This window comes from Salmo salar, chromosome ssa01 (genome assembly GCF_905237065.1).
Source record: "Salmo salar chromosome ssa01, Ssal_v3.1, whole genome shotgun sequence".
Lineage (NCBI taxonomy): Eukaryota > Metazoa > Chordata > Actinopteri > Salmoniformes > Salmonidae > Salmo > Salmo salar.
The window spans coordinates 172,810,026-172,832,050 of NC_059442.1; the positions used below are offsets into that span (position 1 = coordinate 172,810,026).

Sequence of the window (22,025 nt, forward strand, 5' to 3'; positions counted from 1 at the left end):
GTCCCTGCCCCCTGAAGCTCGGACAGCAGAGTCCCTGCCTCCTGAAGCTCGGACAGCAGAGTCCCTGCACCCTGAAGCTCGGACAGCAGAGTCCCTGCCTCCTGAAGCTCGGACAGCAGAGTCCCTGCCTCCTGAAGCTCGGACAGCAGAGTCCCTACCCCCTGAAGCTGAAGCCCTACCCCCTGAATCCTCTTCCTCACCTCGACTCCCCCCTTTCTAGCTCGGACTCTACTGATAGCTATATTATTGAGGAAAAATGTACTAACTATGCCTGCAATATGTGGTTGTTACACCTAGCTATCTGAAGATGAATGCAATAATTTTTTAATTTTTTTTTATACATTTTATTTATCCGTTATTTTACCAAGTAAATTGACTGAGAACACATTCTCATTTACAGCAACGACCTGGGGAATAGTTACAGGAGAGAGGTAGGGGGATGAATGAGCCAATTGTAAGCTTGGGGAGGGTTCTGGAGGATTGGAAACAGGGGTTCTAATAATTTTGACCCCTATCTTTTACAATTTCTTTATTTTCTAATTTATTAAACTAAATATTTTTCTCTGAGCAATTTTTGGACACCTGCCTACACACAATCAAAGTGGAATTATGTTTATAGAGATGTTTACAAATGAATAAAAGATTATAAGCTGAAATGTCTTGAATCAATAAGTATTCAACCCCGTTGTTATGGCAAGTCTAATTAAGTTCAGAAGTAAAAATGTGCTTAACAAGTCATATAATAAATCAAAATAAACAAAAGAAAAGTATGTTTGAATAACGCTGAGGGAACGCTGTAACATCCAATGCCTGTTTGTCTGAGGTTGATGCCGTGCAGGTGCATGTACACATGCATATACACACACTCGCATTCAAACGCACATTTGTATCAAACACATTTATATAGTGCCACACATGCACTCAAACGTATACAGTTAGTGTTACTGTGTTACTAACTGTGTTACTGTGTTACTAACTGTATAACTAACAGTGTTACTAACTGTATAACTAACTATGTTACTAACCATGTTACTAACCATGTTACTAACTGTATAACTAACCATGTTACTAACCATGTTACTAACTGTATAACTAACCATGTTACTAACCATGTTACTAACTGTATAACTAACCATGTTACTAACCATGTTACTAACCATGTTACTAACTGTATAACTAACCATGTTACTAACCATGTTACTAACTGTATAACTAACCATGTTACTGTGTTACTAACTGTATAACTAACAGTGTTACTGTGTTACTAACTGTATAACTAACTGTGTTACTGTGTTACTAACTGTATAACTAACAGTGTTACTAACTGTATAACTAACCATGTTACTAACCATGTTACTAACTGTATAACTAACCATGTTACTGTGTTACTAACTGTATAACTAACAGTGTTACTGTGTTACTAACTGTATAACTAACCGTGTTACTGTGTTACTAACTGTATAACTAACTGTGTTACTAACTGTATAACTAACCATGTTACTAACCATGTTACTAACTGTATAACTAACCATGTTACTAACCATGTTACTAACTGTATAACTAACCATGTTACTAACCATGTTACTAACTGTATAACTAACCATGTTACTAACTGAATAACTAACTGTGTTACTGTGTTACTAACTGTATAACTAACCATGTTACTAACCATGTTACTAACTGTATAACTAACCATGTTACTAACTGCATAACTAACCATGTTACTAACTGTATAACTTACCATGTTACTAACTGTATAACTAACCATGTTACTGTGTTACTAACCATGTTACTAACTGTATAACTAACTGTGTTACTAACTGTATAACTAACAGTGTTACTAACAGTGTTACTAACTATTACTAACTGTTGTAAAAATGTCTGCAGAATGTCTTCTACTATATTGGCTGACATAACCCAGCGTACGTCTTGTGGTTCTTCCATGTCTTCCTCCTCCTCTTGCACATGATGATGATGATGGTGAGGAAGGCTATGGCTGCGAAGGCTGCTAGTAGACAGATGATGATGATCATAGAGTTGGCCGGAGAGACGGAGGGAGGGAGGAGGGGTGGATTCTGGCGAGGGAACGATGACTCCGTCTTCACTACCACTGCAGGGACAGAGAGTCAACAGTCTTCACTACTACTGCAGGGACAGAGAGTCAACAGTCTTCACTACTACTGCAGGGACAGAGAGTCAACAGTCTTCACTACTACTGAGGGACAGAGAGTCAACAGTCTTCACTAATACTGAGGGACAGAGAGTCAACAGTCTTCACTACTACTGAGGGACAGAGAGTCAACAGTCTTCACTACTACTGAGGGACAGAGAGTCAACAGTCTTCACTACTACTGCAGGGACAGAGAGTCAACAGTCTTCACTAATACTGCAGGGACAGAGAGTCAACAGTCTTCACTACTACTGAGGGACAGAGAGTCAACAGTCTTCACTACTACTGAGGGACAGAGAGTCAACAGTCTTCACTAATACTGCAGGGACAGAGAGTCAACAGTCTTCACTACTACTGAGGGACAGAGAGTCAACAGTCTTCACTACTACTGAGGGACAGAGAGTCAACAGTCTTCACTACTACTGAGGGACAGAGAGTCAACAGTCTTCACTACTACTGAGGGACAGAGAGTCAACAGTCTTCACTACTACTGAGGGACAGAGAGTCAACAGTCTTCACTACTACTGAGGGACAGAGAGTCAACAGTCTTCACTACTACTGCAGGGACAGAGAGTCAAGACTGTCATCACAAGATGGATCTTACCTGAATTAGTAGCTCAATAATTGCCCTTTTTCTCAAGACCCGAACAGGAAAAACAGCTGGGCCCTAGCCATGCACTGTAGCTAGGGCCCATAGTCTTCCTGATCAGATCTCCAAGCCTTATGGAAATCATATTTGGGAAGGCTGCAGTATTCCTACACTCTTAGAATAAAGGGTTCCAAAAATTGGAGAACCCTTTTTTCATTAGAGGCAGAACCCTTTTTGGTTCCAGGTATAACTATTTTGGGTTCCATGTAGAAACGTCTGGGGAAAGGGTTCTACATGGAACCCAATAGGGTTCTACTTGGAACCAAAAATTGTTCTTCCAAGGGTTCTCCTATGGGGACAATCGAAGAACCCTTTGAGGTTCTAGATAGCACCTTTTTCTTTCTAAGAGTGTACCTTCTCCACATTTGGGAATGTTGCAGTATTCCCAGCGGATGTTGGGGTTGGTTGTATAACACCAGGGCTTCTCATTCTCTCCTCCGGGGTTCCGGCACGAGCTCTGTGCGTTCCTCAGCTCTGATAATACATCCACACTGAGATGGTGCAGGTGGGGACCCTGAGACAGAGAGAGAGAGAGAGATGAGCAGATGATCTCCCGCATTATTCAACATAACCTTCACTCCAAATCAAAACTTCAAACCTACAACCTGATTTTGGACAAAATCACCGGGAAGGATTCCTACTACCAAAGATTCTTATTTCCAAGATATACAGAAAAGAAAGAAAAAATATTACAATGAAATATTTGTATTTATAAGGACTGAATGATAAGTTAAATGCAAGTACTTCCTGTGACTGTGACTCAAAACCAAATGTCTACCTGGCCCACCACTCCACCCTGGACTTGAACAGCCTTTACAACCAGGTCCACCTCTACAAAGCAGCAGTGCCCACCTTCGCCCGAACCCTAAAGGGAGCCACAGACACCCGCAACGACCCCCCGGACCTACACATAGAGGACCCACACATAGAGGACCCACGCCGAGAGGACCTACACATAGAGGACCCCCCCTGGACCTACGCATAGAGGACCCCCCCCTGGACCTACACATAGAGGACCCCCCTGGACCTACACATAGAGGCCCCCCCGGACCTACACATAGAGGCCCCCCCTGGACCTACACATAGAGGACCCCCCTGGACCTACACATAGAGGACCCCCCTGGACCTACACATAGAGGACCCCCCCTGGACCTACACATAGAGGACCTACACATAGAGGACCCCCCCGGACCTACACATAGAGGACCCCCCGGACCTACACATAGAGGACCCCCCCTGGACCTACACATAGAGGACCCCCCTGGACCTACACATAGAGGACCTACACATAGAGGACCCCCCCCTGGACCTACACATAGAGGACCCTCCCCCTGGACCTACACATAGAGGACCCTCCCCCTGGACCTACACATAGAGGACCCCCCCTGGACCTACACATAGAGGACCCCCCCTGGACCTACACATAGAGGACCCCCCTGGACCTACACATAGAGGACCCCCCCTGGACCTACACATAGAGGACCCCCCCGGACCTACACATAGAGGACCCCCCTGGACCTACACATAGAGGACCCCCCCGGACCTACACATAGAGCCCCCCCCTCCGGACCTACACATAGAGGACCCCCCGGACCTACGCATAGAGGACCCCCCCCGGACCTACGCCTAGAGGACCCACGCCGCGAGGACCCACACATAGAGGACCCACGCTGAGAGGACCCACACATAGAGGACCCACGCTGAGAGGACCCACACATAGATGACCTACACATAGAGGACCCACGCTGAGAGGACCCACACATAGAGGACCCACGCTGAGAGGACCCACACATAGAGGACCTACACATAGAGGACCCACGCTGAGAGGACCCACACATAGAGGACCCACGCTGAGAGGACCCACACATAGCAGGCCCCACACATAGAGGACCCACGCTGAGAGGACCCACACATAGAGGACCTACACATAGAGGACCCACGCTGAGAGGACCTACATCCAGACCACAACACCACCAGCCACATCCACACCCCAACCCAATCAACACCCACCCCAAGTCAACCATGCCCATACCCCATTTAGGCCCCCTCAGATCAGATCTATGCCCCTCCTGCCCACCCCATGCCCCCCACTCCCGCAAAGAGGGCATCAACATGAAAGTCACACATACGCCCAGGCCGTGAGCAGGCCAACAGCCCCAACCCCCACTCTTACACTAGCCCAAGCCAATGCATGTACCAGATGCTCAGCAGGCTCTGCTCACACTTACTGGTCTCATGCCAAACCACACGACTAACAACATTGGACACTTTATGGAACACAAAACCTTCACTATCTTATCCTGGACTATCCAAGGCCTGAGGTCATCTGCTTTTGGCCTAAAGAGCAGGAACCTGGACTTCACCAAAGAAATCAGAAATACAGACGTTTTCATCCCACAAGAAACATGGTATAGAGGAGATGGACCCACTGGTTGCCCTCTAGGTTACAGAGAGCTGGTAGTCCCATCCACCACACTACCAGGTGGGTGGTATAGAGGAGATGGACCCACTGGTTGCCCCCTAGGTTACAGAGAGCTGGTAGTCCCATCCACCACACTACCAGGTGGGTGGTATAGAGGAGACGGACCCACTGGTTGTCCTCTAGGTTACAGAGAGCTGGTAGTCCCATCCACCACACTACCAGGTGTGAAACAGGGAAGGGACTCAGGGGGTATGCTAATTTGGTATAGATCAGACCTAACTCACTCTATTAAATTAATCAAAAGAGGAACATTTTACATTTGACAGGATATGCCCCCCTAGGGACAACTACGACAATATAATAAACAAAAACGGGTCACAAGCTGGGTATGTACATAGTCAATGGTAGGCTTCGAGGGGACTCCTAAGGTAGGTACACCTATAGCTCATCCCTTGGTAGTAGTACTGTACACTACTTTGTCATTGACCTCAACCCAGAGTCTCTCAGACCGTCCACAGTCAGTCCACTGACACCCCTATCAGATCACAGCAAAATCACAGTCTACTTGAACAGAGCAATACTCAATCATGAGGCATCAACACCAAAGGAACGGAATAATATTAAGAAATGCTATAGAAGGAAGGAAAGTAATGTGGAAACCTACCAAAAAAACTAATTCAATCCCTTTTAGACAACTTCCTGGACAACATGTTTCACTTTAATATTGAAGGTGTAAACTTGGCACTAGAAAACCTAAACAGTATATTTGACCTCTCAGCTTCCCTATCAAATCTGAAAATGTCAAACAGACAATAGAAGAAAAATAACAATGATGACAAATGGTTTGATGAAGAATGCAAAAACCTAAGATAGAAATTGAGAAATATATCCAACCAAAAACATAGAGACCCAGAGAACCTGAGCCTACACCTTCACTATGGTGAATCACTAAAACAATACAGAAATACACTACGGAGAAAGAAGCAACGGCACGTCAGAAATCAGCTCAATGTAATTGAAGAATCCATAGACTCTAAACACTTCTGGGAAAATTGGAGAACTCTAAACAAACAACAATGTAAAGAGTTATCTATCCAAAACGGAGATGTATGGATCAAACAATTCTCCAATATTGTTCGGATTTTCGTTATTTAGCCCTCCGAAAAGGCTCACCAGGAAGCACACAATGTCATGACTCGTGTTTTGTCCTTAATTTTATTTTAAATCAAATGACCACAGGAGAGGAAAGAGACTTGGAGAAAATAAAGGAATGTCTGACCTACGTGCAAGCTGACAAGTACAGCGAATCCCCTCACTGGGACGCAGCTTACCCATGGAAAGGAGACCCCACAACACTGCCTGACAATCGACGTACAGTGGAAGTGACTTTTTTAAACACTGAGAAACGACTGGAGAGGGAGCCGGAATGGAAGGCTGCGTACAGAGAGCAATCCTCACTCAACCACTACCCCTGTAAGAATTGTCTGTTCTCTCTCCCACAGACAGCCTGGGCCCCCTCACCTCCCAATTTACTGAGCTCGAGGCTTGGTAGCATGTCCTCAGCCAGGATTCTGCCGCTCTTCGAACCCAGGCGATTGTTCCACACAATTTAGACAAGCTACTGAATCGTTCGGGCCCGACAAGGCGCACTAGAGCTACACCCCAGGGCTTCCTCTTTGGCCTCTCTACTGCTGGAGTTGCCTCATTGCCACCTGGGCGATACAACCAGCAGGTTTATCGCCAATGTTGACCCTGACGACAGCAAAGACTTCGATCACCTCCTCAGGATTGTCTCTCCAGAGGAATCTATGGAGGTTTTCTCCATCCCTCCAACACCTTGGACAATCAACTTAATGTTCTCACCATTTAGCTTGAGACGCTCTGCTGCTTTATTAGAGATATAATTAGTATCTGAAGCGAGATCAATCAACGTACCGACTAGCTGGCCAGAGTTTGTCGTCACATCCAATAGCATCATTATGACAGGGCACTCTTTTGGCTCACAACCAATGCTAGCACACACTTTTGTCGTGATCTTATTTGAAAAGGCTTCTTTGAACTCTGCTCGCACCTCTGGAGAAAGTTTGGCAAGGAGCTCCTCCTGTTTATTGGTTAGTCCAAGCCCCCGTTTCCCCAATTTTGCATCGCTCTGCTCTCCGCTCTTTTCCTCTTTCTTCTTGATCTGTGACTTTGGACAGAGCAAGTAATTGTGGTCTGAAGAGCCCTCTTTCTGACAGTCATCCTTTGAGCATAGATACATTTGTGTGCAGCCGCAATCGTCACCATGAAGGCGCAAGCACTTAAAGCATGCTCCTGCTCTCCTAAGCTGAGCCTTCTTGCCTGTCAGATTAAGCTTCTTGAAGACCTTGCAGGCGAACAGCCTACCTCCATGCTCGTTGTCTCCACATGTGATGCATGAGCTTGGTTGAGCGCCCTTTAGGGTGTTTCCTGATGTGGCTCTGGTGAATGCCCTCCTTTCTTTTTTCTTCTCGCTCGACCTCTCAGTATTGTCCGCTGGGCTAGGCTGTAGCTGGCTCCTCGAGAATGTCCTCCTGCTTCTTCAAGTATTGCAGTAGACAGTCAAAGTGGTTGCGTGGTGAAAACCCACTTCCAGGGTCATTTTTGTGTGTTATCCACTTTTCTTTCAGGGAGTCAGGAAGCTTACTTTCAATCGACTGCACAACCACTCGGTTCTTCACAGCATCTTCCTCCCCTAAGACTTGTAGGTCACGAAGAGCTCTCTCCACGGCTTGAATCAGTTCGATTGTCTTCCTCGGATGGTTTCCTTTGATGGGGCAAAGTCCTTGCACTTCTTGTGCAATCAGCAGCACTATTTTTGGCTTATTTCCGTACTTGTTGTCCAGGAGCCTGAACACGTCGTTGGCGGATCCACAGCTGGACAATACGAGGTCCCTCTTGACTTTTTCATCTAGGCTTCCCAAGAGATGGAATTTTCTCACATTTTCCAATCCATGAGGGTTTCCCAGACGTTGCAAGTCCTCCCATTCAGCTTTCCAGCGGTAGTAATCCCTCATATTACCAGCAAACATGGGCAAGCGTGCACGTTCTAGGCTGATCTGGGGCCTGTAGTTGTAAGTCCCAACTGGCTCCTCCTGCTCCACAAATTTCACTTTTCCCAGTTTCCCTTCGTCGTCGGATTGAGAACCGCCTTTCCATGCCCACACATCCCACAGTTTTTCACGCCTTTTCTTCAACTTCCAGATCTGGTCCTTTGACTCTGTTGCCTTGGACCGAGGGATCAAATCTTTCCACTCATCCAATCCTCGTTCGAAGTTGTTGATCTCCCGTTCCAGGTTCCTATGAATCAATTCACATTCCCTCCTGGTCATATGGTGGTGATCGGTGTCCTCGGCCTGGTCCATGGCTGATCCAGCCTCTTCAGTGAGGGTGGTAATTTCTGCCTCAGCGAACCTTGTCCAGAAGCTGATCAGGATGATTTGTTCAGTTTCATCAAACTTACAGTCACATTCTGCTGTTTTTCCGTCAATGTTTTCCGCCTTCTTTTTGGCTTCATCATCGTCCACTTCTCTCAGGGCCGTGGCATACTCAAACCCTGCATCTCTGACTCTGGAGTGATCCACTTTAAAGTTCCTCCACTCACTTCTCATTTCACTTTCCCCCAGTGCACTAGCTCTGGAGGTGAGGTAATTGGCTCTTCTAGTGAACGCAGTCTGGGCTGCTGACCGCTTCTGTTTTAGCCTCTCCAGCTCCTCCTCTGATGCTGCCATCTTGCCAACTTTTCTAGCGTTTAACTCAAGCTCAAGTGTTTTCTGCCAACTGGGTTTAAGTAGTCCTTTAACTGTAGACTCTATCCTTATTCTTGGCTTTCACTCATTAATGATTTGCCTAGTAAGTCAGCAGATGAGCAGACAGCTTTATGGGTGGACTGTTTGCTTATCAGAAGTTAGTCTCGTGACAAATGTTCTAGCACTTGCATTATCCATGTAAAGGAGAACCGTGGTTTATGACTGTTCGGATTTTCGTTATTTAGCCCTCCGAAAAGGCTCACCAGGAAGCACACAATGTCATGACTCGTGTTTTGTCCTTAATTTTATTTTAAATCAAATGACCACAGGTCATAAACCTGAAATACAACAAACAGGTAATGACAATATATTATTCAGATATATTATTTAGTATATTATTCAAGTAATATAATAATAATAATAATAATAAATCAAATAAGCCTGCAACACCATCAAAGATGTGGCGAATCTGGCTTAAAACAGCACCGACTACATCACCCAGAATGCCCAGCGCCAGAGGAACATGCGCACAGTGACTCTGCCGTCACAGGTTGCTATGGACGCTGTCACAGGACACAGAACCCATGCCACCACATGCCTCGTCCAAAGGATTTACACACAAACGCAACATAATGCGGCACTCCACCATGGATCACCGAACCAAACCACCGCTATCACCACCGCCACCAGAAACCAGCAGAGTGCTCCGAACAATCAGCACAATGCAAATGGCTGATAATAATAGCCTAATGCTATATAGCATCTGGGTCGCTGAGCTACCGCACCCAGCGAGCTACAAGTTACTCCCGGCCAACTAACACCGACACAGTGAGGTAAACGTTCAGTGCACAAACATATAAGTGACTTAAACATCAATGCTAGACTGAGTAGTTCGCAGTTACATACCAACGGGCTGTGTGCTCCTGATGATTGTCTACGGGGAAGTGATTACCAGGTGCTGTAATTTAAGTCTCTAGTGAAGCTACGCATGCGCACATAACGTAACATATTTGAGCATCTAAGAAACTTAAAGAAATCACTCGTTCCCCATTTAATTGAACACATCAGACCCATTTGCTTCTCTTTTATCTATTTATACATATTTTTTATTTTTTTTATTTTTATTTTCCTGAGTGAGCTAGAAATCTCAACAAATATATTTGGCTCTATAACAAAGAACAAACAGCAAAAACATGTACATGATCAAATACAAATCTTAGAATCAACTATTAAAGACCAGAACCCACTGGATTCTCCAATTACCTTGAATGAACTACAGGACAAAATACAAAATACAAACCCTCGAACCCAAAAAGGCCTGTGGTGTTGATGGTATCCTAAATGAAATGGCAAAATATAAAGACTACAAATTCTAATTGGCTATACTTAAACTCTTTAACATCATCCTCAGCTCTGGCATCTTCCCCAATATTTGGAACCAAGGACTGACCACCCCAATCCACAAAAGTGGAGACAAATTTGACCCCAATAACTACCGTGGGATATGCGTCAACAGCAACCTTGGGAAAATCCTCTGCATTTTCATTAACAGCAGACTCGTACATTTCCTCAGTGAAAACAATATACTGAGCAAATGTCAAATTGGCTTTTTACCAAATGACCATACGACAGACCACGTATTCACCCTGCACACCCTAATTGACAAACAAACAAACCAAAACAAAAGCAAAGTCTTCTCATGCTTTGTTAATTTCAGTAAAGCAATTGACTCAATTTGGCATGAGGGTCTGCTATACAAATTGATGGAAAGTGGTGTTAACCTGTTATGGCTAGGGGGCAGTATTTTCACGGCCGGATAAAAAACGTACCCGATTTAATCTGATTATTACTCCTGCCCAGAAACTAGAATATGCATATAATTATTAGCTTTGGATAGAAACACTCCAAAGTTTCTAAAACTGTTTGAATGGTGTCTGTGAGTATAACATAACTCATTAGGCAGGCCAAAACCTGAGAAGATTCCATGCAGGAAGTGCCCTGTCTGACAATTTCTTGGCCTTCTTGATTATCTCTATCCATTACAGGGGATCTCTGCTGTTATGTGACACTTCCTACGGCTCCCATGGGCTCTCAGAAGGCGGCAAAAAGCTGAATCGTGGCTTTGCAGGCTCTGGCTGAAAAAAAGTAGCGCGTTTGGATAGTGGCTGCTCAGAGTACTGTGAGACTCAGGCGCGTGCACGAGGGGACTCCATGTTTTATCTTTGAACGAAAACCACCGCTCCCGGTCGGAATATTATCGCTTTTTTACGAGAAAAATGGCATAAAAATTGATTTTAAACAGCGGTTGACATGCTTCGAAGTACGGTAATGGGATATTTCGCGTGACCCTTATTTACCCTTTCGGATAGTGTCTTGAACGCACGAACAAAACGCCGCTATTTGGATATAACAATGGATTATTTTGAACCAAACCAACATTTGTTATTGAAGTAGCAGTCCTGGGAGTGCATTCTGACGAAGAACACCAAAGGTAATCAAACTTTTCTAATAGTAAATCTGACTTTGGTGAAGGCTAAACTTGCTGGGTGTCTAAATAGCTAGCCCGTGATGCCGGGCTATGTACTCAGAATATTGCAAAATGTGCTTTCACCGAAAAGCTATTTTAAAATTGGACACCTCGATTGCACAAAGGAGTTCTGTATCTATAATTCTTAAAATAATTGTTATGTTTTTTGTGAACGTTTATCGTGAGTAATTTAGTAAATTCACCGGAAGTGTTCGGTGGGAATGCTAGTTCTGAACGTCACATGCTAATGTAAAAAGCTGGTTTTTGATATAAATATGAACTTGATTGAACAAAACATGCATGTATTGTATAACATAATGTCCTAGGGTTGTCATCGGATGAAGCTCATCAAAGGTTAGTGCTGCATTTAGCTGTGGTTTTGTTTTTTGTGACATTATATGCTAGCTTGAAAAATGGATGTCTGATTATTTCTGGCTGGGTACTCTGCTGACATAATCTAATGTTTTGCTTTCGCTGTAAAGCCTTTTTGAAATCGGACAGTGTGGTTAGATAAAGGAGAGTCTTGTCTTTAAAATGCTGTAAAGTAGTCATATGTTTGAAAAATTGAAGTTTTTGTATTTTTGAGGAATTTGTAATTCGCGCCACGCCTATCATTGGATATTGGAGCAGGTGTTCCGCTAACGGAACGTCTAGATGTAAGAGGTTAAGTTGGAGTCATTAAAACTCATTTTTCAACCACTCCACAAATTTCTTGTTAACAAAGTATAGTTTTTGCAAGTCGGTTAGGAAATCTACTTTGTGCATGACACCACTAATTCTTCCAACAATTGTTTACAGACAGATTATTGAACTTATAATTCACTGTGTCACAATTCCAGTGGGTCAGAAGTGTACATACACTAAGTTGACTGTGCCTTTAAACAGCTTGGAAAATTCCAGAAAATGATGTCATGGTTTTAGACGCTTCTGCTAATTGACATCATTTGAGTCAATTGGACGTGTACCTGTGGATGTATTTCAAGGCCTACCTTCAAACTCAGTGCCTCTTTGCTTGACATCATGGGAAAATCAAAAGAAATCAGCCAAGACCAAACTGTAGACCTCCACAAGTCTGGTTCATCCTTCGGAGCAATTTCCAAACGCCTGAAGGTACCACGTTCATCTGTACAAACAATAGTACAGAAGTATAAACACCATGGGACCACGCAGCCGCCATACCGCTCAGGAAGGAGACGCGTTCTGTCTCCTAGAGATGAATGTACTTTGATGCGAAAAGTGCAAATCAATCCCAGAACAACAGCAAAGGACCATGTGAAGATGCTGGAGGAAACAGGTACCAAAGTATCTACATCCACAGTAAAATGAGTCCTATATCGACATAACCAGAAAGGCCGCTGAGCAAGGATGAAGCCACTGCTCCAAAACCTCCAGAAAAAAGACAGACTACGGTTTGCAACTGCACATGGGGACAAAGATTGTCCTTTTTGGAGAAATGTCCTCTGGTCTGATGAAACAAAATAATAGAACTGTTTGGCCATAATGACCATCGTTATGTTTGGAGGAAAAAGGGGACGCTTGCAAGCTGAAGAACACCATCCCAAACGTGATCACGGGGGTGGCAGTGTCATGTTGTGGGGGTGCTTTGCTGCAGGAGGGATTGGTGCACTTCACAAAATAGACGGCATCATGAGGGAGGAAAATTATGTGGATATATTGAAGCAACATCTCAAGACATCAGTCAGGAAGTTAAAGCTTGGTTGCAAATGGGTCTTCCAAATGAACAATGACCCCAAGCATACTTCCAAAGTTGTGGCAAAATGGCCTAAGGGCAACACAGTCAAGGTATTGGAATTGCCATCACAAAGCCCTGACCTCAATCATATAGAAAATTTGTGGGCAGAACTGAAAAAATGTGTGCCCAGGCTGTGAACAGGCCTACAAACTTGACTAGGTCACAAGAGTTCTGTCAGAAGGAATGCCCAACTTATTGTGGGAAGCTTGTGGAAGGCTACCTGAAACGTTTGACCCAAGTTAAACAATTTAAAGGCAATGCGACCAAATACTAATTCAGTATATGTGTCACGTCCTGACCAGTAAAGGGGTTATTTGTTATTATAGTTTGGTCAAGATGTGGCGGTGGCTATTTGTTTTATGTGGTTCGGGGTGTGTTGTTTATGTAGAGGGGTGTTTGATTTATGTATTCCGGGGTTTTGGTCTATGTTAACTGTTTGTATATTTCTATGTCTGTTCTAGGGTGTTTAGATCTATGTTTAGGTATTGGGATTGGGGCCTTCAATTGGAGGCAGTTGTTTATCGTTGCCTCTGATTGAAGGTCCTATAATTAGGAGTATGTTTGTTATGGGATTTGTGGGAGGTTGTTCTTTGCACTGCTGTGTTTTGCCTGCAAGACTGTTAGTTAATTTGTTTATTGTTTTGTTTATTTAAGTGTTCAAAATAAAAGTGAAAATGAGCACTCAACCCGCTGCGCCTTGGTCCACTTACTACGACGATCGTGACAATATGTAAATTCTGACCCACTGGGAATGTGATGAAAGAAATAAAAGCTGAAATAAATCATTCTCTCTACTATTATTCTGACGTTTCACGTTCTTAAAATAAAGTGGTGATCCTAACTGACCTAAAACAGGGATTATTTACTAGAATTACATTTCATGAATTGTGAAAAACTGAGGTTAAATGTATTTGGCTAAGGTGTATCTAAACTTCCGACTTCAACTGTATATATTAACAAATTGGCGAGGTCATTAGAACAGTCTGCAGCACCCAGCCACACCCTACTAGAAAGTCAAATGTCTACTGTTTGCTGATGATCTGGTGCTTCTGTTACCAGGGCATACAGCAGCACCTAGATCTTCTGCACAGATTATGTCAGACCAGGGCCCTGACAGTAAATCTCAGTAAAACTAAAAATAATGGTGTTCCAAAAAAGGTCCAGTTGCCAGGACCACAAATTCCATCTAGACACCATTGCCCTAGAGCACACAAACTACACAGACCTCGGCCTAAACATCAGCGTCACAGGAAACTTCCACAAAGCTGTGAACGATCTTAGAGTCAAGGCAAGAAGCGCCTTCCATGCCATCAAAAGGAACACAAAATTCCACATACCAATTAGGATCTGGCAAAAAAAATACTTGAATCAGTTATGGAGCCTATTGCCCTTTATGGTTGTGAGGTCTGGGATCTGCTCATCAACCAAGAATTCACAAAATGGGACAAACACCAGACAGACTCTGCAACGTAAAACACCAAATTCATTCAATGACTCAACCATTGACACTCTTCCTGACAGTTGTGGTGATGTATTGTTGTCTCTACCTTCTTTCCCTTTGTGCTGTTGTCTGAGCCCAATAATGTTTGTACCATGTTTTGTGCTGCTACCATGTTGTGCTTCTGCCGTGTTGTGTTGCTACCATGTTGTGTTGTCATGTGTTGCTGCCTTGCTATGTTTTTGTCCTAGGTCTCTGTTTATGTAGCGTTGTCTCTCTTGTGGTGATGTGTGTTTTGTCCTATATTTTTTAAATATTTCTTTATAAATCCCAGGAGGCCTTTTGGTAGACCGCCATTGTGAATAAGAATTTGTTTTTAAATGCCTAGTTAAATAAATTAAATAAAATAAATAAATAATGCATGCAAAGCAGGATTTGGCCGATACCCGCTAATTATCAAAATCCAGAAATGAGCTGTTAAATTCTACAACCACCTAAAAGGAATCGATTCCAAACCTTCCAAAACAAAGCCATCACCTACAGAGAGATGAACCTGGAGAAGAGTCCCCTAAGCAAGCTGGTCCTGGGGCTCTGTTCACAAACTCAAACAGACCCCACAGACCCCAAGGACATCATCACAATTAGACCCAACCAAATCATGAGAAAACAAAAAGATAATTACTTGACACATTGGAAAGAATTAACAACAAAATTGAGCAAACTAGAATGCTATTTTCCCCTAAACAGAGAGAACACAGTGGCAGAATACCTGACCAATGTGAATGACCCAAACTTAAGGAAAGCTTTGGCTATGTACAGACTCAGTGAGCATAGCCTTGCTATTGAGAAAGGCCGCCGTAGGCAGACCTGGCTCTCAAGAGAAGACATGCTTTGTGCACTCTGCTCACTAAATGAGGTGGAAACTCAGCTGCACTTCCTAACCTCCTGACAAATGTATGACCATATTAGAATCAAATATTTCCCTCAGATTATACAGACCCATACATTTTTTTAAAACAAACTCAATTTCAATAAACTCCCATATCTACTGGGTGAAATACCACAGTGTGACATCACGGCAGCAAGATTTGTGACCTGTTGACACAAGAAAAGGGAAACCAGTGTAGAACAAACACCATTGTAAATACAACCCATATTTATGTTTATTTATCGTCCCTTTTGTGCTTCAAGTATTTGCACATACTATGACATTTAAAATGTCTTTCTTATTTTTTCTACTTTTGTGAGTACAATGTTTAATTTGTGTTGTTTTTCACTTTTGTTTATTATCTACTTCACTTGCTTTGGCAATGTTAACATATGTTTCCCATGCCAATAAAGTCCGTAAATTGAATTGAGAGAGAGAGAGAGAGAGAGAGACATTGGTGTCACGTCCTGACCATAGAAAGCTTTTATTTTTCTATGGTAGAGTAGGTCAGGGTGTGACAGAGTGTTTTGTCTAGTTTATTTATGTCTATGTTGGTTCTAGTTTCTTTTTTCTATGTTGTTTTTTTTGTGTCTAGTTTATGTATTTCTATGTGGGGTTCTCGTTGTTGTATTTCTATATTGTTGTTTTTTTGGGATGATCTCCAATTAGAGGCAGCTGGTCATCGTTGTCTCTAATTGGGGATCATATTTAAGTGGTTGTTTTTCCCATCTGGGTTTGTGGGAGATTATTTTGAGTAAGTGTATGTTGCACCTCTTCGTCACGGTTTGTTGTTTTGTTTATTAGTTTATTTGTATGTCTTGCTTAGTTTCACAGTTATAATAAAAATGTGGAATGATACACACGCTGCGCCTTGGTCCCATTCTTCAGACAGACGTGACAGTTGGTTTAGTTTATTACGATCCCCAAATACATGAAAGAGCACAGAACAGTAATAGACAACAACAACATAAGACATTACATTAAATAAGAGTTATACAGTGCATTTGGAAAGTATTCAGACCCCTTGACTTTTCCACATTTGGTTACGTTACAGCCTTATTCTAAAAGGACTTCAATAGTTTTTTCCCCTCATCAATCTTCACACATTACCCCAGAATGACAAAGCAAAAACAGGTTTTTAGAAAACCCGGAAATATCACATTTACATAAGTATTCAGACCCTTTACTCAGTACTTTGTTGAAGCACCTTTGGCAGCGATTACAGCCTCGAGTCTTCATGGGTATGATGCTATAAACTTGGCACACCTGTAATTGGGGAGTTTCTCCCATTCTTCTCTGCTGATCCTCTCTCGCTCGGTCAGGTTGGAAGGGGAGCGTCGCTGCAGAGCTATTTTTAGGTCTCTCCAGAGATGTTCGATCGGGTTCAAAGTCTGGGCTCTGGCTGGGCCACTCAAGGACATTCAGAGACTTGTCCCGAAGCCACTCCTGTGTTGTCTTGACTGTGTGCTTAGGGTCATTGTCCTGTTGGAAGGTGAACCATCGCCCCAGTCTGAGGTTCTGTGCGCTCTGGAGCAGGTTTTCATCAAGGATTCTGCTCTGTTTTTTGCTCTGTTAATCTTTGCCTCGATTCTGACTAGTCTCACAGTGCCTGCTGCTGAAAACAACCCCACAGCATGCCACCAACATGCTTCACCGTAGGGATACTGCCAGATTTCCTCCAGACGTGACACTTGGCAATCAGGCCAAAGAGTTCAATCTTGGTTTCATCAGACCAGAGAATCTTTTTTCTTATGGTCTGAGAGTTCTTTAGGTGCCTTTTGGCAAACTCCAAGCGAGCTGTCATGTCATTTTACTGAGGAGTGGCTTCCGTCTGGCCACTCTACCATTAGGCCTGATTGGTGGAGGGCTGCAGAGATGGTTGTCCTTCTGGAAGGTTCTCCCATCTCCACAGAGGAACTCTAGAGCTCTGTCAGAGTGACCATCGGGGTCTTGGGCACCTCCCTGACCAAGGCCCTTCTCCCCTGATTGCTCAGTTTGGCCGGGTGGCCAGCTCTAGGAAACGTCTTGGTGGTTCCAATCTTTTTCCATTTAAGAATGATGGAGGCCACTGTGTTCTTGGGGACCATCAATGTTTTGGTACCCTTCCCCAGATCTGTGCCTCGATACAAATCCTGTCTCGGAGCTCCAATGACAATTCTTTCCTGTTAAGGCAAGGGCTGATTTCAAGGTTTTACTGCTAACCTACAAAGCATTACATGGGCTTGCTCCTACCTATCTTTCCGATTTGGTCCTGCCGTACATACCTATACGTACGCTACGGTCACAAGATGCAGGCCTCCTAATTGTCCCTAGAATTTCTAAGCAAACGGCTGGAGGTAGGGCTTTCTCCTATAGAGCTCCATTTTTATGGAATGGTCTGCCTACCAATGTGAGAGACGCAGACTCAGTCTCAACCTTTAAGTCTTCACTGAAGACTTATCTCTTCAGTAGGTCCTATGATTAAGTAGAGTCTGGCCCAGGAGTGTGAAGGTGAACGGAAAGGCTGGAGCAACGAACCGCCCTTGCTGTCTCTGCCTTGCTGGTTCCCCTCTTTCCACTGGGATTCTCTGCCTCTAACCCTTTTACAGGGGCTGAGTCACTGACTTACTGGTGTTCTTCCATGCCGTCCATGGGAGGGGTGCGTCACTTGAGTGGGTTGAGTCACTGACGTGGTCTTCCTGTCTGGGTTGGCGCCCCCCCTTGGGTTGTGCCATGGCGGAGATCGTTGTGGGCTATACTCGGCCTTGTCTTAGGACGGTACGTTGGTGGTTGGAGACATCCCTCTAGTGGTGTGGGGGCTGTGCTTTGGCAAAGTGGGTGGGGTTATATCCTGCCTGTTTGGCCCTGTCCGGGGGTATCATCGGATGGGGCCACAGTGTCTGCTGATCCCTCCTGTCTCAGCCTCCAGTATTTATGCTGCAGTAGTTTATGTGTCGGGGGGCTAGGGTCAGTCTGTTACATCTGGAGTATTTCTCTTGTCTTATCCGGTGTCCTGTGTGAATTTAAATATGCTCTCTCTAATTCTCTCTTTCTCTCTTTCTGTCTTTCTCTCGGAGGACCTGAGCCCTAGGACCATGCCTCAGGACTACCTGGTATGATGACTCCTTGCTGTCCCCAGTCCACCTGGCCGTGCTGCTGCTCCAGTTTCAACTGTTCTGCCTGCGGCTATGGAACCCTGACCTGTTCACCGGACGTGCTTGTTGCACCCTCGACAACTACTATATTATTTGACCATGCTGGTCATTTATGAACATTTTAACATCTTGACCATGTTCTGTTATAATATCCACCCTGCACAGCCAGAAGAGGACTGGCCACCCCTCATAGCCTGGTTCCTCTCTAGGTTTCTTCCTAGGTTTTTGGCCTTTCTAGGGAGTTTTTCCTAGGGAGTTTTTCCTAGCCACGGAATGTGGAAAAAGGAGTCTGAATACTTTCTTAATGTATAATGGAACGACACCAGGAGGCAAAAATATTATATATTTTTTATTTCCACACTATTCATATATACATTAAATCTGTTTTTGGTTTGGGTAGAGTAAAGAAACCTACATATTCATATTCAGATATACTGTTGAATCAGATCTATAGAAAGAACCGCAGTGTCTTTGTGAGATGCAGAGTTGGTGAACGGATGATCTCTGCACGTGTGATTCCCAATGTGAAGCATGATGTGTTGGTGCTTTGCTGGTGACACCATCAGTGATTTATTTAAAATTCAAGGCATGCTTAACCAGTATGGCTACCACAGCATTCTGCAGTGATATGCCATCCCATCTGGTTTGGGCTTAGTGGGACTATCATTTGTTTTTCAACAGGATAATGACCCAACACACCTCCAAGCTGTGTAAGGGTTATTTGACCAAGAAAGTGGGTGATGGAGTGCTGCATCAGATGACCTGGCCTCCACAATCACTCGACCTGAAACCAATTGAGATGGTTTGGAATGAGTTGGACCGCAGAGTGAAGGTAAAGCAGCCAACAAGTGCTCAGCATATGTGGGAACTCCTTCCAGATGGTTGGAATAACATTCCAGGTGAAGCTGGTTTGAGAGAATGCCAATAGTGTGCAAGGTTGTCATCAAGGCAAAGGGTGGCTACTTTGAAGAATCTCAAAAATACAATATATTTTGTTTTGTTTAACACTTTTTTGGTTACTACATGATTCCATATGCGTTATTTCATAGTTTTGATGTCTTTACTATTATTCTACAATGTAGAAAATAGTAGAAATAAATAAAAACTGAGTAGGTGTGTCCAAACTTTGGACCGGTAGTGTCCATTTTGTCATGGGTGGCCCCAGCAGGAATCAAACCCACTATTTTGGGCGTTGTAAGCTCCATGTCTACCAACTTCACCACACAGGACAACAGAGAGTTAACTAGTACACTAACTTAGGGATTGGCGTCCCGTCAACGGGACAGTTGTAAATCATGCAGCGCCTTGTGTCACGATCGCAGATTTTAGAGAAACAACAAATGTCGGTACATTGAACTGTCTTATATTGGCTGAAAGCTTAAATTCTTGTTAATATAACTGCACTGTCCAATTTACAGTAGCTATTACTGCGACAAATGACATGCTATTGTTTGAGGAGAGCTCCTAACGAAACACTTTTTTTTCACCGCGATAGGTTTGATAAATTCACCTCTGAAGGTGAAATGTGTACTTACATTCTGAAATCTTGCTCTGATTTATCATCCAAAGGGTCCCAGAGATAACATGAAGTGTCATTTTGTTAGATAAAATAATTTATCCTCAGAGATCCTAGAACGTAACCAGACTTCACTATATCATTAGGGGTGTAGTATATCCTATAGGACATCATATTTGGTCCGAGAGCGACGCCTTCATGGCACGCTGATGACGCAGCCGGTCTTCACTTGATCGACTGTATCTTTGTCAAATACGCACCAACCGGGGTCAAACATAGCTAGCTAGATAGCCAATGTATCCGGAAACCTTGTATCTGTCGCAAAATGTAAATGCTAACCTTTTGCGACAGCATGCCTTTTCCTTTTGGACAAAAATGATAAGAATATTCAGAGTTATGAAGTAATAAAAACAGTTTTTTTTGCAAATATTGAACTTATAATATGGCTACTAATACTGGAAAAGCTAAATCAAAGTCCAAGTTTCCAGATTTGACGATATTCTTGCAGAAAAATACAATACGAATGCAAATGTCTCCTTCACGATTTGCCCAAATGTACCTGGGTGACTTCACACTAAATGTCATGTAGTTTGCTCGCACTTCAAGTTATCCGTCTGAACCGTTGCACATGCACTGCTGCCATCTTGTGGACACTATCGGAATTACAACCAGAGTGATGGCTAGAAATGGGACCTTTCTGTTGCATTTCAAAAAATGGTGGTAGAAAAAAAACCTTGTATTTTCTTCTACCAGAACTATTGTGTTATATTCTCCTACATTCAATTCACATTTCCACAAACTTCAAAGTGTTTCCTTTCAAATGGTACCATGAATATGCATATCCTTGCTTCAGGGCCTGAGCTACAGGCAGTTAGATTTGGGTGTCATTTTAGGTGAAAATTAAAAAAAAAAGGGGGCTGTCCCTAAGAAGATTTATAATATTATTTATGAACCATTAAAGTGATTTACCTGTTGGCTCCATCTCTGACAGGGGATACCGGAGCTGGTGATGTTGACTGGTCCTTGGTAGAACCTTCCTTTGTCATTGTAACACGTTGCTGTTCAGACAAAGCATCAGTTTTAGATTGCAGGTAAGAAATGTAGTATTGTAAATAACGTTTGATAAAAAAATACATTAACACTTTTTTTTACATATTCTATTTACAAAGTACAATTCTTAGAACTCAGATAAAAGACATGAAACTAAACTTACTTGTGACTTGATCTTTCTTTATATCTAAAACACAAAGAGTGTTTGAGACAAATCATGAATATTAGAGTATAGATTAATATTAGATAATATACTAGTATTAGAGAGTAGATTAGTATTAGATAATATACTAGTATTAGATAATAGATTAGTATTAGAGAGTAGATTAGTATTAGAGAGTAGATTAGTATTAGATAATAGATTAGTATTAGAGAGTAGATTAGTATTAGAGAGTAGATTAGTATTAGAGAGTAGATTAATATTAGATAATATACTAGTATTAGAGAGTAGATTAGTATTAGATAATATACTAGTATTAGAGAGTAGATTAGTATTAGATAATAGATTAGTATTAGAGAGTAGATTAGGATTAGAGAGTAGATTAGTATTAGATAATATACTAGTATTAGATAATAGATTAGTATTAGAGAGTAGATTAGTATTAGGTAATATACTAGTATTAGATAATAGATTCGTATTAGAGAGTAGATTAGTATTAGATAATATACTA

General features: G+C 42.9%; 1 protein-coding gene across 2 annotated transcripts in view; it reads right to left on the minus strand.

The window, feature by feature from the left end:
* The window catches only part of LOC106572540 (muscle, skeletal, receptor tyrosine kinase), a 71,644-nt gene that overhangs the window by 16,656 nt on the left and 32,963 nt on the right, over window positions 1–22,025 (minus strand). For both annotated transcript variants that reach the window (XM_045694217.1, XM_045694218.1), the window contains exons 11-14: window positions 21,518–21,541; window positions 21,274–21,362; window positions 3,174–3,333; window positions 1,927–2,110 (exon numbers count right to left, since the gene is read on the minus strand). In XM_045694217.1, the coding sequence (XP_045550173.1) occupies window positions 1,927–2,110; window positions 3,174–3,333; window positions 21,274–21,362; window positions 21,518–21,541 (457 nt within the window). The remainder of the gene's footprint in view (window positions 1–1,926; window positions 2,111–3,173; window positions 3,334–21,273; window positions 21,363–21,517; window positions 21,542–22,025) is intronic.